Source organism: Monodon monoceros, unplaced genomic scaffold, assembly GCF_005190385.1.
Source record: "Monodon monoceros isolate NGI ecotype Baffin Bay Population unplaced genomic scaffold, NGI_Narwhal_1 Super_Scaffold_12, whole genome shotgun sequence".
Lineage (NCBI taxonomy): Eukaryota > Metazoa > Chordata > Mammalia > Artiodactyla > Monodontidae > Monodon > Monodon monoceros.
Genome location: NW_021703768.1, coordinates 6,095,271 through 6,110,073, shown reverse-complemented (window position 1 = coordinate 6,110,073; position 14,803 = coordinate 6,095,271). Strand labels below are relative to the sequence as shown.

General features: G+C 47.2%; 1 protein-coding gene across 1 annotated transcript; it reads left to right on the top strand.

Annotated features, from left to right (window-relative positions):
- Positions 1-5,722: 5,722 nt before the first annotated feature.
- Positions 5,723-13,644, top strand: MED10 (mediator complex subunit 10). Its single transcript, XM_029215686.1, has 4 exons — positions 5,723-5,905; positions 7,020-7,103; positions 10,828-10,930; positions 13,137-13,644. Exons 1-4 carry the CDS (start codon positions 5,784-5,786, stop codon positions 13,233-13,235), a joined length of 408 nt encoding a protein of 135 aa, XP_029071519.1. The 5' UTR covers positions 5,723-5,783; the 3' UTR covers positions 13,236-13,644.
- Positions 13,645-14,803: the final 1,159 nt, after the last annotated feature.

The following is a 14,803-nucleotide window of genomic DNA, read 5'->3' as shown; positions in this document are numbered from 1 at the left end:
AGCCGACACCTTGGTCTCAGACTTTTGGCCTCCAGGACCGTGAGACAATACATTTCTATTGTGTAAGCCCCCCAGTCTGTGATACTGTGTTGCAGCAGCCCTAGGGAACTGATACAACAGGTAACATGATCCCAGAGCCAGGGTGACTATTATGAGGCAGGGCAAAAGCAGCAGTGCAGAACATCTCCATGGAACCTTTTCTATGGCCACAGCTGCTCTTAGGAACTGGCCCTATCATGGGCTACAGACACAAGTACAGGACACAGCAGAAATAACTTGCTAAGTGCTGGAGAAAACCAAGGGAGGGTAGCACAGATGGGGCCATAAGTCAAAACTGCAGAAGCACCCTTTTCTCTTAATTATTTGGAAAGCAAGTTGCTGCCAGGGTCTACCCGACAGAAAAGAATGGCTTCCTGGGGAGTTACATCCATGGTGGAAAAATAGGCATTTGGTTTCTTTCTACCACTTTCTTTTGTGGTTTTCTTTTCTTTCTTTTTTTTTTTCCTGTGACCTTCGAATAATCAAAAACTGTTTATTGAGTTAGTTTGAACAAAGTTGGGACTCTGGGGGATGTGTAAGTTTGGATTCCTCTCCTCAGAATTCCTAAAATATAGCTGGAAGCTAAGGTATAAGATATGAGCAGGAAGGACATAGAGGTTCAACGTCAAAAAAGGCAGACACTAGTGAGGACATGAGTAACAGCCCAGTGCCGCTCCCATGGCTGTTTCTATACCGGCCGGTGCTCCAATGAAGTACTGAAGAGTTGGGGTGATAGGGAAGATTCTGGCATGTTCTTGACTTTAATGAGACTGTTTCCAAAGTTCTATCATTTAGTCAAATGCCCTCTGTAAGTTTATAGTATGTATCCTTTATTAGGATCAGGAAGTTTCTATTCGTTTACTCAGAAGTTCCTTTGTTAAAAAAAAAAAAAACCACGAATCAAGTAGAATTTTATCAAGTGTCTATTTTAAAAATCTATCTGAGATATTTCTCTGCTTTAATTCTTAATGGCCTTAGATACATGAAAGATTTTATGATATTCACCATTCTTGCAGTCCTAGGAGAAGCCCAACAGATTATTATTATTATTTTCAGTGTGATGTTTGACAGGTTGTGTTTTTCAAAAATGGCTTCAAAAGTTCTCACCTGTTCTTTCACCTGTTCTTCCAACAAAGTGACTTCTTACTTCTTCCATTGACAGGTCAGGGTTATGTTCCCTTCTGGGAATCCATCTGTGCCATGGCTATGGTGCAAGTGATGCTATGGGACTTTGGAGGCAAGATTCTAGAAGGCTGTGCAACTTCTACCTGTTTCTCTTGAGCTACGTGCTCCTGGAACCCAGCCTCCACAAGGCAAGGATGCTCCCAAAGTCCGCAGAGACTCACGCAGAGGGGGGACTGTGTTCTCTAGCTTACAGTCCAGCTGGGCTCCCAGCCGACATGCACCATCAATGTGATGGCCGTGTGAGTGAGCCATCTTGAAAGTAGATTCACTAGCCTCAGCCAAGCCACCCAGCCAAAGTGACATGGAGTGGGGGCAAGCGACAAACGCCACGCACAGCCCACATTGCAGAGTTGCGAGCAAAATAGAGGAAAGTAGCTGTTTCAAGCCACTGTGTTTCCACGAGGTTTGTTTATGTAGCAATTGATAGCTGATACGGGATAATTGATTCAATTTGCTGATATTTTATAATATTTGTGATTTTTACATCTACTTTCAGAAGGGAGATTGGCCTATATTTTCTTCCTTTTTTTCTTTTTTTTTTGGACTGTCCTTGTCTGCATTTCCTATCAAAGTTATATAATTCTTTAAAAATGAGCTGGGGGCTTCCCTGGTGGCGCAGTGGTTGAGAGTCCGCCTGCTGATGCAGGGGACACGGGTTCGTGCCCCGGTCCGGGAAGATCCCACGTGCCGTGGAGTGGCTGGGCCCATGAGCCATGGCCACTGAGCCTGCGCGTCCAGAGCCTGTGCTCCGCAACGGGAGAGGCCACAACAGTGAGAGGCCCGCGTACCGCAAAAAAAACCAAAACAAAACAAAAAGCAAAACAAAACATAAATGAGCTGGGATGTTGTTTCTTCGTTTTCTAGTCTCTGAAAATGTCTGCTTAAAATTGAAATTCTTTTTTCTTTAATGTTTCATTAAAAAATAACAATCTAGTGTTAAAAGCAGTCACAGCTTGATGTCTTTTGTTTCTTTGAAAGAGATTTTTGTCTGCTGGCCAGTTTATTGAAAGGTTAGGATCTATTCTGATCTATTATTTTTTAGGTTAACTTTTGAGAGTTTCCTAGAAAATTGTCCACATCCTTCAAGCTTTCAAAATATGAATACAAGTTTCACTGTAATTGAATGATGTTCCCTCATTCATTTATAACATTGTTTATTTTCTCTCTGCCTTCCTGATGGACTTGCTGAAGTATGTATCTTTACTCGTCTTTTCAACAGTCAGCTTTTCTTTACTGTTCATCTTTCTAGCTTCTAACGAAAGCAGAAAAAAAAAAAACTAATGAAGGAGTTTTCGTTTTCATCAGTATCTCTCTTTACCTTTTCCACTATTTTCTATATATTTTTTGTGCTTGTGATTTCTCTCTTGCTCCTTTTCATTAACTCTTTGGGTTGAAAACCCTAGCTTATTATTTCCAGGTTATTTTTCCTCAGTGTATCACCTTAGAAGCAAAGCAGAAGTTTGATAAGGAGTGCTTATCATTCAGTTCCAAATATGTTACAAATTCCCCTTTAACTAGTATGGTCATGTAATGTATCAATCAAATTGAGACACCTTTGATAGTGAGTGACAGGAAGTGCTACTAATAATTGTATTGGGATGACGGACATCAATCGGGTCTTGCCCATACAAATTCAGATGTATGTATATCCATGAATTATTTCAAAGAGTGTGTTTTGGTTTTCAGGTGTGTGTGTGTGTGTGTGTGTGTGTGTGTGTGTGTGTGTGTATGTAAAAAGCAAATAACTTCGTTGATTTCTACTGTAATTATACCACTGAAGTCAGAAAATCCAGTCCATGTGACACAATTTGAAATTTGCTGAAACTTTCTTTGTAGTCTAGTGAATGGTCAAATTTTTATAAATATTCCATATGTGCTTGAAAATAATCTATTCTTCAGGGTTCAGTGTTTCTCAAAGATCACATACATTAATCATATTATTCAACTCTTGCATATTCTTCATTTATTTTGTGTTCCACTTGACATCATTTTCTGATAGACGTGGTTCAAATCTCCTGTTATGATTATGGAGTTTGAATTTTTCCTCATAATTTGCCAACTTTTGTGCTAGATATTATAAGACAACGTTTTTAGTTGCTTATAGGTAAATATTAGTATAGCCTCTTGGTGGACTCTTTCCTTTATCATTAAAAAAGTCTTTTAACATTTTTATTAATTTTTAATTTCATATGTTTAATAATTTTTTTTGATTACCTGTCATATCTTTTTCTATCCTATTCCTTTATCTAAACCTTTCTGTATGTTTGTTTTAGGTGTGCTTTGGAAAAGCCACATAGCTGGATTAAGACAGCAGCAACAACAATAAAACAAAACAAAATATAATAAAACACTTCCAATCTGAGAGAATCTCCCTTTTAAACAAGTAGTGAAGTCTGTTTACATTCACTGTGATCACCAACATATTTTTCTTTAATTCTTTTATCTTATTGTGTGCTTTTTATTTTTTATGCTTGTTCTTTGCTTCACCTATTCTCTGTTTTTCTTGCCTTCTATTTAATTGATTGCATTGTCCTTATTCCCTTTCACCTTTACTAGTTTGGAAATTATATTGTTCTACTAAAGAAATAAACTTAAATTTTTTAAATCAATACTAAACAAAGCCTAAGTCCCATCAATATCTATCCCTTTTTATTCTTATGAAATTGAAAAGGACTAACTTCATATCCAGCCCTCTCCCCAATCATCATTTTTTTCCTTTTGTCTAGTATTTTATTGCCACCTCGTTTTAAAATTCCCCTGAAGTTAACTGCCGTTAAGCTGGGAGGGAGGTATTTTATCTAACATGTCTGTGTATTCAGAGCAGAACAGAGGCTTTCCCCGTCACTTCAGCCCACCACATCAATTGGAGTTCCTGATTCAGTAAGTCTGACAAATCACATACCTTCTCTGGGTTCCCATTTCTGGCTGCAGTTGGGAGAGGCTTTGGAGATCATCAAGAAAAGGGGCTTCCTCATTTTGCCTAAGACTCTAGGAACTGAAAAGGATGAATGATGGATACTATGATATTCAGTAGAAAAGGAAATTACTGTGGCTTGAGGGATCCAGGCAGGCTACTGCAGGAGCAAACGTCAGTTACTCCTAGAAGAATGGGCATAAACGTTTCTTAAGCACAAGAGTGGTCAAAATGGAATTTTAGTAACATCAATGAACAGCAGTTTACAAAAAGCTCTGTGAAGTAGGGGAGGTTATTCTTCGCAGATAGGGAAACCCCATAGGGCACGGTTTTATTAGAGTTGGCACGAGGGGCTGAGGACCTGACCTAGGAAGGTGGCTGGAATTAGGGAAGCAAGAGCTGAGGGGACATGGTTAGAAGGAAGAGTTAGAGTTGGTGGGTGCTAATTACATACCAGAAGAAAGAAGTCGGGGTGCCAGAGCTGACCTCAAGGATTCCAACTGAGGGACAAAGAGACTGTCCTTATCGGGTCCTTCATGCAAACTTGAGGGTTTTCAGGTACGCGGGTATTTGTGAAGACGTTGCCTTATATGGCGCATGGAGGGCACCGAGACCTCTGGTGGGAGGTGGCAGCAGTTAGCACTAGAAGCCTCAGTTGTGACACTAGACCTAAGGTCACCGTATGTTGTTGTCCTTGCTGCTAATTCACCCCTTTGGGGATGGCAAATCACTACTGGAAAAGTGATGGGTCTGAAGCCCAGCTTGAGCTGCCTTTCAGGGTCAGGGCAAAGGCTGAGTGGCTCCAAAAGGGAGAGGCCAGCTTCCGGAGGAGCAGGTAGGAAGCCTGCTGGACCCTGCACAGCGGCTCGCTGGTGTGGAATAAGAAGCTGACCAAGCCCTTTGTCCACAAGCGGTTGTACCTGCCTGTAAAGAAGCGGAGGAAGGGAAGGTCTCCGAGATCTTAAAGATGGCTCATGTCAGGGGGGCAAGATATCAGGTGTCTTTTCCCCTTTCTTCATTACATTTTTTTCTTTATTGTTGCAATTATTTACCATAAGTACCTGTAATTTGAATACTCGGGAAAAAAAAGTCATTTTCATCATGGGTCAAGCCACTCTTTCCAAGTACTGCCCGCTGTGCTTCAGCCTTACCGGCGTTATCGCCTCTAACTAACCTCATGTAGCTGTCGGGTCTCATTATCCTGATTTTATGGAAGGGCTCAGAGGCTCGGGAACTTGCCTAGGGCCAGTGAAGGCAGAGCCGGATGCCACAGGTCCCCATCGCGGGCTCTTTGTGGCCCTCAGAGCACGCGTGCGAGTCCTGAGGACCAACACCTGTCGTGCCCCGCTCACCCGGGCCGCTTAGGGTTACTGGGGCCAGGCTGAGCAGACGTCCGCCTCGCCCCACGCTCAAACCCCGCCCCCGATCCAGGCCCCGCCCCAGACACCGCCTCAGGGTCCACACCACGCCCCGGTGGCCCGCCCCGCCCCGCGCCGCCCCGCCCCACCATCCAGGCCCCGCTCCCCGCCCCCAGAGGAAACGGAAGTGGTGGCGGGCCCCGGCGGAAGCCAGGGGAGGCGGGCCCCGGCGGAAGCCAGAGGCGCCGGGGCAGGAACGAGCTCGCGGTGGTGCGGACGGTTGGGCGATGGCCGAGAAGTTCGACCACCTGGAGGAGCACCTGGAGAAGTTTGTGGAGAACATCCGGCAGCTCGGCATCATCGTCAGCGACTTCCAGCCCAGCAGCCAGGCCGGGCTCAACCAGAAGCTGTGAGTGGCGGCCGGGTCCGCCGGCGTGTCCCCGGCGCCAGCGGGGTGGCGTCTGTCTGCCTGGAAGCCGGGATAGGGAGCCTGGAGCCGGCTGAGAGCCGCCTCCTCTCCCCGCCTTGCTCGGGGCCGGGCCCTCCCGGGCCCTCCCGGTCCAGGCTGTGCGCAGGCGGGCTGGCCCGCTTTGCCGCGCTGGGACCTTGTCTTGGGGCCGCGTTTGGACACGTTATCAGTCTCTGTTTCTGGGGCTATCAGGGGGAGGCGTGCTTCTGAATCTGAGTCTTGCCCTACGCACGTAGGACTCTCTCCCCTTCGGCCGGGGGTTCCGCCCCTGCCCCCCGAAGGGAGGCAGGCTTCACGCGGCAGTGCGGTGAAATGGGCCCCGGGAAGGTGAGGGCTCAGAAACCGCTTGATGCCTAGGCCCGAAGGGAGGAATCGGATGATGGTGGGCGGTGGTGGGTTGCAACGGGCCACAGAACGTTTATGAAGTGATTTTTTGGGCAGCAGCCTTGTGCTGGCCGCGGTGCCCGGCCCTAGGGTGAACAAAAGGCAGATACAAATCGGATGCTCCGGAGAAGGGCTCACAGCTGTACGGAGGGCACAAGCACCAACCTGTTTGCATGCCCGCCTTGCGTACCCTGTGCTGCGGGACCAGCCGGCTGATCTAGGAAGGCTCCCGCGGGGAGCTGAAGTTAGACTAGGCAGCCGCGGCTTGCTTTCCCTCAGGCTTTGAGGATGGATTCTTGAACTGGAGTCGCCCACCCCGGGCGTTGTCTGACACCGCACACAAAATCCCCGCCACCTCAGGGTGAATGTTTTTGAGAGAAGGCTCGTATTTTTCATCAGATTCTCAAAGGCTCCTGCCCTTATTCCTATTGGTTCTTGCCCCCCAGAATTGGCAATTCCTTGTTTAAAAAGACGATCAGGAGATAGGTGAGCATATGATAGAACACCAAAGCTTTCCGGAATTCTGTAGCTAATCAAAGAGCTGAGAGCCACATGTAACCTGTGCTTGTGCAAGGAACACGCGTGTGGATCCCTGGTCGGCCAGATGTGGGTGGTGCTCAGTGCCGTCGTCCCAATTAACCTAACGTCCCATTTTTGCTTTTTCCCTCAGGAATTTTATTGTTACTGGCTTACAGGATATCGATAAATGCAGACAGCAACTTCATGATATTACTGTCCCTTTAGAAGTTTTTGAGTAAGTAACGTTCTTGATATTCTAATTATTGTTTAGTTTTGCTGTAATCATTTCCTCAACTACCAGTATATAAGTGTCTGCTATGTGGCAGGCATGGTCTGGGTGCTTCGTATATGTTAGGGAAGAAAACAGACAAAAATCCCCGCCGTCATGGAGCTTATGTTCTAATGGGATTAAACCATTAAAAAAAAAAAAAAAAAATCTCAGGGACTTACCTGGTGGCGCAGTGGCTGAGAATCCAGCTGCCAAGGCAGGGGACATGGGTTCGAGCCCTGGTCCGGGAAGATACCACATGCCGCGGAGCAACCTAAGCCTGTGTGCCACAACTTCCGAGCCTGCGCTGTAGAGCCCGTGAGCCACAGCTACTGAGCCTGAGCTCTAGAGCCAGTGCGCCACAACTACTGATCCTGTGCTCTAGAGCCCACATGCCACAACTACTGAGCCAACATGCCTAGAGCCCATGCTCCGCAACAAGAGAAGCCACCGCAATGAGAACCCCGAGCACCGCAACGAAGAGTAACCCCCGCTCGCCGCAACTAGAGAAAGCCCGCGTGCAGCAACGAAGACCCAATGCAGCCAAAAATAAATAAATTAATTAAAAAACAACAACTCAGTATTATATTGTTTAAAAAGAGTTACATGTGAATAAAGCCTTTTTAAATATGTGAAGAACGTCCTAGGCTCTTAGAATCTTGCTTATATAAAAGGACAACCACATGAATTCCTTTTTTTTCTTGAGAATGAAAAAGTCTTATGCAGCTATGTTATATATTAAAAAAAATTAAAGCCAGAAACAACCCGAGAAGTACGAATTTGGTCTGGTATCCCCCAGACTGCCCTGGCAGTGCTGGTTCTAGGAGATGATAATATCTGCTCTGTTGAAAAAAAAAGTTCTTAGGCCAGGTATGTTGGTAAGTCTTTTTACCGTTTTCTGTGAGAGAGTTACCTGCACCTGGGCACAGTCCTGGCCTAGAGATGCCTCTAGGAAATAAACTCTTTAGGTTTTATCCATCCAGGTTTTATCACACTGATTTCACAGGTGAAAGAACCAGTAAGTAACTGTAGTGGCTGTTTAGCTAGTCAGTGTCAGAGCTGAGACTAAAATTCTGGACTTTTTAAAAAAAATTTTATTGAAGTATAGTTGATTTACAGTGTTGTGTTAATTTCTGCTGTACGGCAAAGTGATTCGGCTATACATATATATATTCTTTTCCATTATGGTTTATCACAGGATATTGAATATAGTTCCCTGTGCGACACAGTAGGACCTTGTTGGTCCATCCTATATTAGCGTCTGCTAACCCCAAACTCTCACTCCATCCCTCTCCCACCCCCCTTCCCCTTGGCAACCAAAAATCTGTTCTCTATGTCTGTGAGTCTGTTTCTGTTTCATAGATATGTTCATTTGTGTCGTGTTTTAGATTCCACATATAAGTGATAGCTTGTGATATTCGTCTTTCTGACTTCACTTAGTATGACAATCTGTAGGTCCATCCATGTTGCTGTAAGTGGCATTATTTCATTCTTTTTTATGACTGAGTAATATTCCATTGTGTATATATACACACACCACATCTTCTTTATCCATTCATCTGTGGATGGACACTTAGGTTGTTTCCGTGTCTTGGCTATTGTAAATAGTGTTGCTGTGAACATAGGGCTGCGTGTATCTTTTTGAATTATAGTTTTGTCTGTGTATATGCCCAGGAGTGGGATTGCTGGATCATATGACAGCTCTAATTTTAGTTTCAGATCCTGGACTTGTGTTGACCAGGGCCAATTCTCTGGGCCAAGCAGCCTCCCTCCTGGAGCTGGCTTGGAACAGCAAGAGTATTCTGGGGCTTTTTGCAGTAAAACTGCAAATGTAAATCACTAGAGTTCCTTGAATAGTAAAAGGAAAAGTTACCTTTTTACATCCCCAAAGGTCAGACATGAAAGTCCCAGTTACAGCACAGCTCGGCAGCTGGCCACCAAGTCAGGACACATAGGCTGCAGTTTTCCCAGTCTCAACTCTGTCCTCACCTGCTGGCCGAGGTGTCACATGTTCCCAGGTGGGAGCGAAGGTCTGTCTTGTGCGTGTGTTGCAGCTCTAGACTCCTGCTCGTGAAGTGTGGCAAGGTGGAGGCTGATTTCCTTTCCTTAAGTGTCCTCATTAGAGCCATTCTGGTCACAAGTGTGTGGGATGAGTATATTGACAGATGCCAAGGAACTACTCCTGGCTTCTGAAGTGGAGCAAATGAGAGGAAGACAGATGGGGAAGACCGCTGAAGAGGTGGGGGCAGTGAGGCCTCGGCCAGCACAGCCGGAGCCGGTGGGTGCAGGGACAGCAGAGACCCACGTGGGGACTTGGGATGGGGTGGCCTCTCAGCGCCCAGCAAGCAGCAGATCTGAGCTGTTGGTCAGGTCTGGCTTACATCTGTCTACATCAGTCTGTGCCGATGTAGAAGGGTCTCCAGGCCTGTTCTCAGGCACGCCGACTGCGTCTGGAGCAGAGACACCAACGTAAACCTCGGCCCTTCTGCCGGGTGCTTGGGGTTGGCGAGTTGGCAGAAGTGGGAATCAACCCTCGAGTCTTCAAAGAAGAGCCCGATCCAAATGACATCACTGTCGAAAGGGGTTGTTTATTTAGGACATTTGGGCCTGTTGAGGTTTTCCCCCCCAGAAATGGATGGATTTTGCTTTAGGATTTAACCAGAATGTTGCTTTTTTCATTCCATCGTTTCAAATACATCACAATAAAATGGGATTTCTAGAACTTTTGATTTATTAGTATTTCTCTGTCATAATTAAAAGCCAGTTTTTATGCCATTAACAGCAACCTAACAGTGTCTTTAATCTGAAGTGATAATTTTTTTTAACTGAAGCATAAAAATGCATAAATCAGACTTAGTGTAGTGGTGGTGGTTTTTGTTTCTTTGTAATGAGTAATTCAGTTTAGCTGGATGATGTGAAGGTCTTCAAGGTGCAGAAGTAGGCAGGTGGCCTTCCGCAGGTAAAATGTGGATATTCATCTAGGCAGTACACTTAATGAAATCTTTGGGATGATGAAGACGTTTTGGGGACACGTGTTGAAAATTTCACAGAACAGTTTTATGCTGCTAAGAAATAATTGGAGAGAATCTGTCTCTGTTAAATTTAAGTTACTTAGGTATTTTTAGGAAAGTAGTGTATCATTCCCCCCTCTCTCCAGTTGGTAAACTAATCTCAGGACAGACAAAGCCAGCGCTCTCGTGCTCGCTGCTCTCCCCTCACCGATCCTGCAGCCCCGAGGCGGCTCCACAGAGGACGGGGTGGGCCTGCTGGGTTGCATCTCGGTGGGCTCCCTGTATTGCTCAGCCCTGAAGCTCTGGCCCATGCTTAGTTCTCTCTTGTCAAGAGCTGCCTGACCTTACAAGTTGTTGTGAGGATAAAAAGGTGTGGTTGGCCATGAAACCTTTCGAAAAACATAAGTGCTAAACATGTGAACTAGTGTGACTGTGAAGCTTGCTTGGTTTATAAGTGATCGTTAACTTGATTTCATGAGTCATTCATATTAGAAGTAATATGAGTGCAAGTCATCTATACTTGTATAACCGAAGGAATCCTAATTCACCTGGTTCCTGGACACAGCTTCTAAACAGGGCCATGTGAGGTTACAGATCGCTACCTTTGTTTTTTCCCCATAAGAAAACTGTGAGAGGAGGTATCAGCCATGAATGTTAATTGACATGTTTCATGTTTCCAGATACATAGATCAAGGTCGAAATCCCCAACTCTATACCAAAGAGTGCCTGGAGAGGGCTCTGGCTAAAAATGAACAAGTTAAAGGCAAGATTGACACAATGAAGGTAAGGTTCTTGTCAACAGAAGATAATGTCAGAACATCAAGGAATGCTCACAGAGCAAATTTGGCTCATAGACTTTGTAAAACTTCAGCTACTTGACAACATTACACAGCTGAGATTTCTGAAATGCGTAATAGGTAATAAAATTAAATAGTAGCAAGCCCTGTAGTAGCATAATAAATGTAGCGACGAGGCTAGCCTCCCTTTTACGGAAGTCTGGGTTAATTTTTGTGGTGTTAGTTGTTGTTGGCTAACGTGCTTGTTTCTGTTTTTACGATTTTAGTATCTCCAGGTTGCCCTTTGGTGCTTTCTGAGTCCTTCTGTTCGGCCTTTTTCTGTAACTGTGGGTCTTTGGTTTAGAGGATTGCCGAATCCTCCTTGACTTCTCTTTCTCTGGTGGTCGTCTCCAGCTTCAGACTCCAGACCCCTTTGTACCGTATACCCTGTTCTTCACAGAGACCCTGCTCTTTGTATTTCTTGGTTTTGATGGGATCGAGAAAACTGCATCTTGAACATGGTATATGGAGTGTTTTCTTACCTACGTTGACTCTCGTGTGGCCGGGAGCGGGGTGTGTGTGTGTGTGGGGGGGGGTTTCCTTTAGGTGGGCGGTGCCACCCCTTCCTGTTGGCCTCAGACAGCGAGCCCTCCTGACTCTCCCCCTGCCCCCAACAGCGCTGGCCTCATTTGCGTTTCTGGAATTCACCAGCCCGTCTCCTTGTCTCCTTCCTGTCCATTCCCCTGCCGTCTCCTCTGCTGGGACTCCTGCACATCCTCTGCCCACTGCCTGTCCTCCCTGGTCAGCGTGTCACCTCCTCCGAGAGGCCTTGCGGACCAGCCTTGGCTGATGAGGATCGGCCCTTCTGTCTCTGTCCTGTGTCCCCTGCCGCAGCCTAAGCTCCAGCACGCAAGGGGCACGAGTGTTGTGTTCCCTCTGCTGCCCAGGGGCACAGGTGCCTGCTCGGTGTCTGCTGTTCGTGGGGATGGCCACGTGGGGGGCGCGCTGGCGAGGCGAGGGGCCGGCACAGCGATGGTGGCAGGACTGCCCTGAGAGGCCCGTCTCCCGCTGCCTGGACTGCAGGGATCTGTGCTGATCTCAGGTGGCCTGCCCTGGAGGTGGCTTTGCTGTGAGGGTTAGTGTGGTGCCCCCGGCCTCACTTCTGCTTTGCCAGCTTGGGATTGAGTTGCTCTTGAACTGAGCATCACCTCTGGGGCACGATAGCGCTTTGGTGGAGAGCCAGCTGGGGTCCTTTGGGCCAGTCTGCGGGCGAGCCGGATCGTCCAGCTCAGGGGACAACAGGCAGAAAGAGCCCCGCCCTTCCCCTTAAGAACAGGGCCGCGGCCGCAGGGCGATGTGCTCCCGGCTGCCCGCGCTCCTGTTCGCCTCCCTGCCTCTGCGCCTGGAGATGGCCTGTCGGCGGTGACACTAGCGACTGTGCTATTTGTTCAGTTTGCACCCCTTTCTGTTGCCTCTTGGTGTCATTTCCTCTCATGAGATTGTGAACGTCTCACAGTGCAGTTTGTATGCCTGGTGGGTCGAGTGATTAAAGTTGCATGAGTTGTGTCTTAGATGCTTTATGTAGGGTTGGCATGTAGCCTCCTTTAAGGATGTGTTCCTGACCTATGTAAGGACCATCTCTGTTTATGTCCGCGGTGCTGCTCTTCTGCACAGCTTATAAGAAAGGGTTTTGAGATGCCGGCAGACATTTAGCTGCTTTTAAGATTGGATTAAAACGAACGTTATGCTGACACGAAGGCTCCAGGAGCGTGGTATTTGGAGAAGACAGGTTTCTAGGTGCTCTGAAAGCTTTGATCGAGAGCTGTTTGCACACAGTGGGTTTGATGTGGTTTGATTAATAATTGCTTAATTATTACGTGAAGACTCCTGTTACACTTGCTCTAATCATTTCCACCTGAGTGGCTGGCTCCGTGCGAGAGGGCTCCTTGTCATTTGAGGCAGGAGGGAAGAAGTAGTCTTTGAATGAACATTCGTCTTTCAGGTAGTTCTCCATGTACCTGATGTACCTGCAGCATAGTTGCAAGCAGTTTCCTGCTGCGGTTTGGCAGGTGTGGCATCCAGGGAGATGAGCAGACAGTGCAGGGAAAGCCCAGTTTCTCTTTTGAGTTTGAGGCTCTGGTGGGGCGTCGTCTTTAACTTGGGTGATGGGTCACATGCAAAAACATCTTGACCGTGTATATTTTTCTTCTTAGAAATTTAAAAGCCTGTTGATTCAAGAACTCTCTAAAGTATTTCCTGAGGACATGGCCAAGTACCGGAGCGTCCGGGGGGAAGACCATCCTCCTTCCTAACTCCCTCCTCCGTCTGTCTGAAGGTCCTCCCAGCCCTGCACGAGTGGCCGTGACCTTCAGGCAGCCTTGGCTGAGCGGCAGCGATGCTGTTTCCTGGGCCCATCCTCCCGCCACCTTGTCCTCGTCCTGGCCTCTGGGGACGGCAGGGCCTGGAGGGCGTGTGGGGCTGTGCCGCCAGCTGCCCCCTCTCCCTGACGTGCTCTGTTTGGTCCTCTAGCTCTCAGGGGACTGGTGATCGCACAACTTTGAGTGCGATGTGTATGATTCTCCATGGCCAAATAGTCTTGGAAATATTAAATATGATAGGTAAAGTAAAAGTTTAAAAAAAATCTACCTAATAGTTTTCTTTTAATATACTCTTTCTGTTCTTTTTCTCTTTCTTTCTTTTATGGTGTCAAAGAAAGCTAAACAAAAAAACAGAAGGAAAACTTGGTTTAATATAAGTACTTTAAATTCATTTTGTATTTTATATTTTTAAGTATAGTGAATAAAGAATGTGTTCAATGGAACTGTGTTTCCATAGATTTCAGTTCGTCTAATATAATAAAGTCTTTAAGTACTTAGACTTGTTTCATGTAATTATTTCTGTAACGTTTTCATAGTATAGTATCTTGTATCTCGTAAACAATTGTCACTTCCCTAAAGTGTGAGGGATATTGGTGAAGTTTGTTCTTCAGGCATTTAGGCAGGAAAAGCCAAAGTGAAATGCAGGATTCTGATTTCCCCACGGCCTCTTTCACAGAGGACATTGAGGATGTATTGACACAGTTCAGGAATGCGCCCCCCAGCCCGTCCCGGGGCCCTGTGTGTCTGCCTGAGGGGGCTGCCAGATGGCGGGGACAGCTGCGCCTTTGGAGTCTGCAGGCCTTGGGAGGTTGCGTGGCTGGTGAACTTGGGCAGTGCTGTCGCCGCACCTGTGGGCTGACTTTGAGCCGCAGGCCCCAGTGTGGTGTTTCTCGAGGGTCAGTGCAGACCACGGCATCAGAATGACCTGGACTCGTTCATCGGAAAGGTGGGTCCAATTCAGACCTGTTGGGTAGAGGCTTTGGGCTGGGGCCCGGGAACCCGTGTTGTTGGTTTCCTGGCCCCAGTGATTCTGGACCCCTTAGAGCCAAGATCCACAGTTAGGGACTGAGTCTCATCGGTGTGTGACAGTGGGCATGGTGCGGGCTCTGCTGACTGGCCTGTGTCCGGTGAGGCCGCGGGCGTGGCCGAGTGAAGTGAGGGTCAGAGCCCAGCTCGCAGCGTTCTCTGCTGACCCCTTCCCAGGGACGGGGGCTCGTGTGTGCCCTTGCTTCCCAAGGGAGTCTTACATTTGCTAGGAGTTGGGGGCCAGGCCCCTTAGGAAGTTGCTACCTTGTTGTCAGTAGTTCCGCTCTCTCCAAAACATCACCAGAAAAGGATTCCCATCCCGGGCGCGGTTTCCTCTAGATGAGGGCTGCCCCAGCCAGTAGATCCTGGACCCGGAGGTTCCTCTCCTGCGTTGGCTTTCCCGCTTCTGACCGCCCTGTTAGCAGCTGCATGTGGGTGGTAGGGGGCCGGGCTCAAAGCCCTTCCTAACCCCTGTG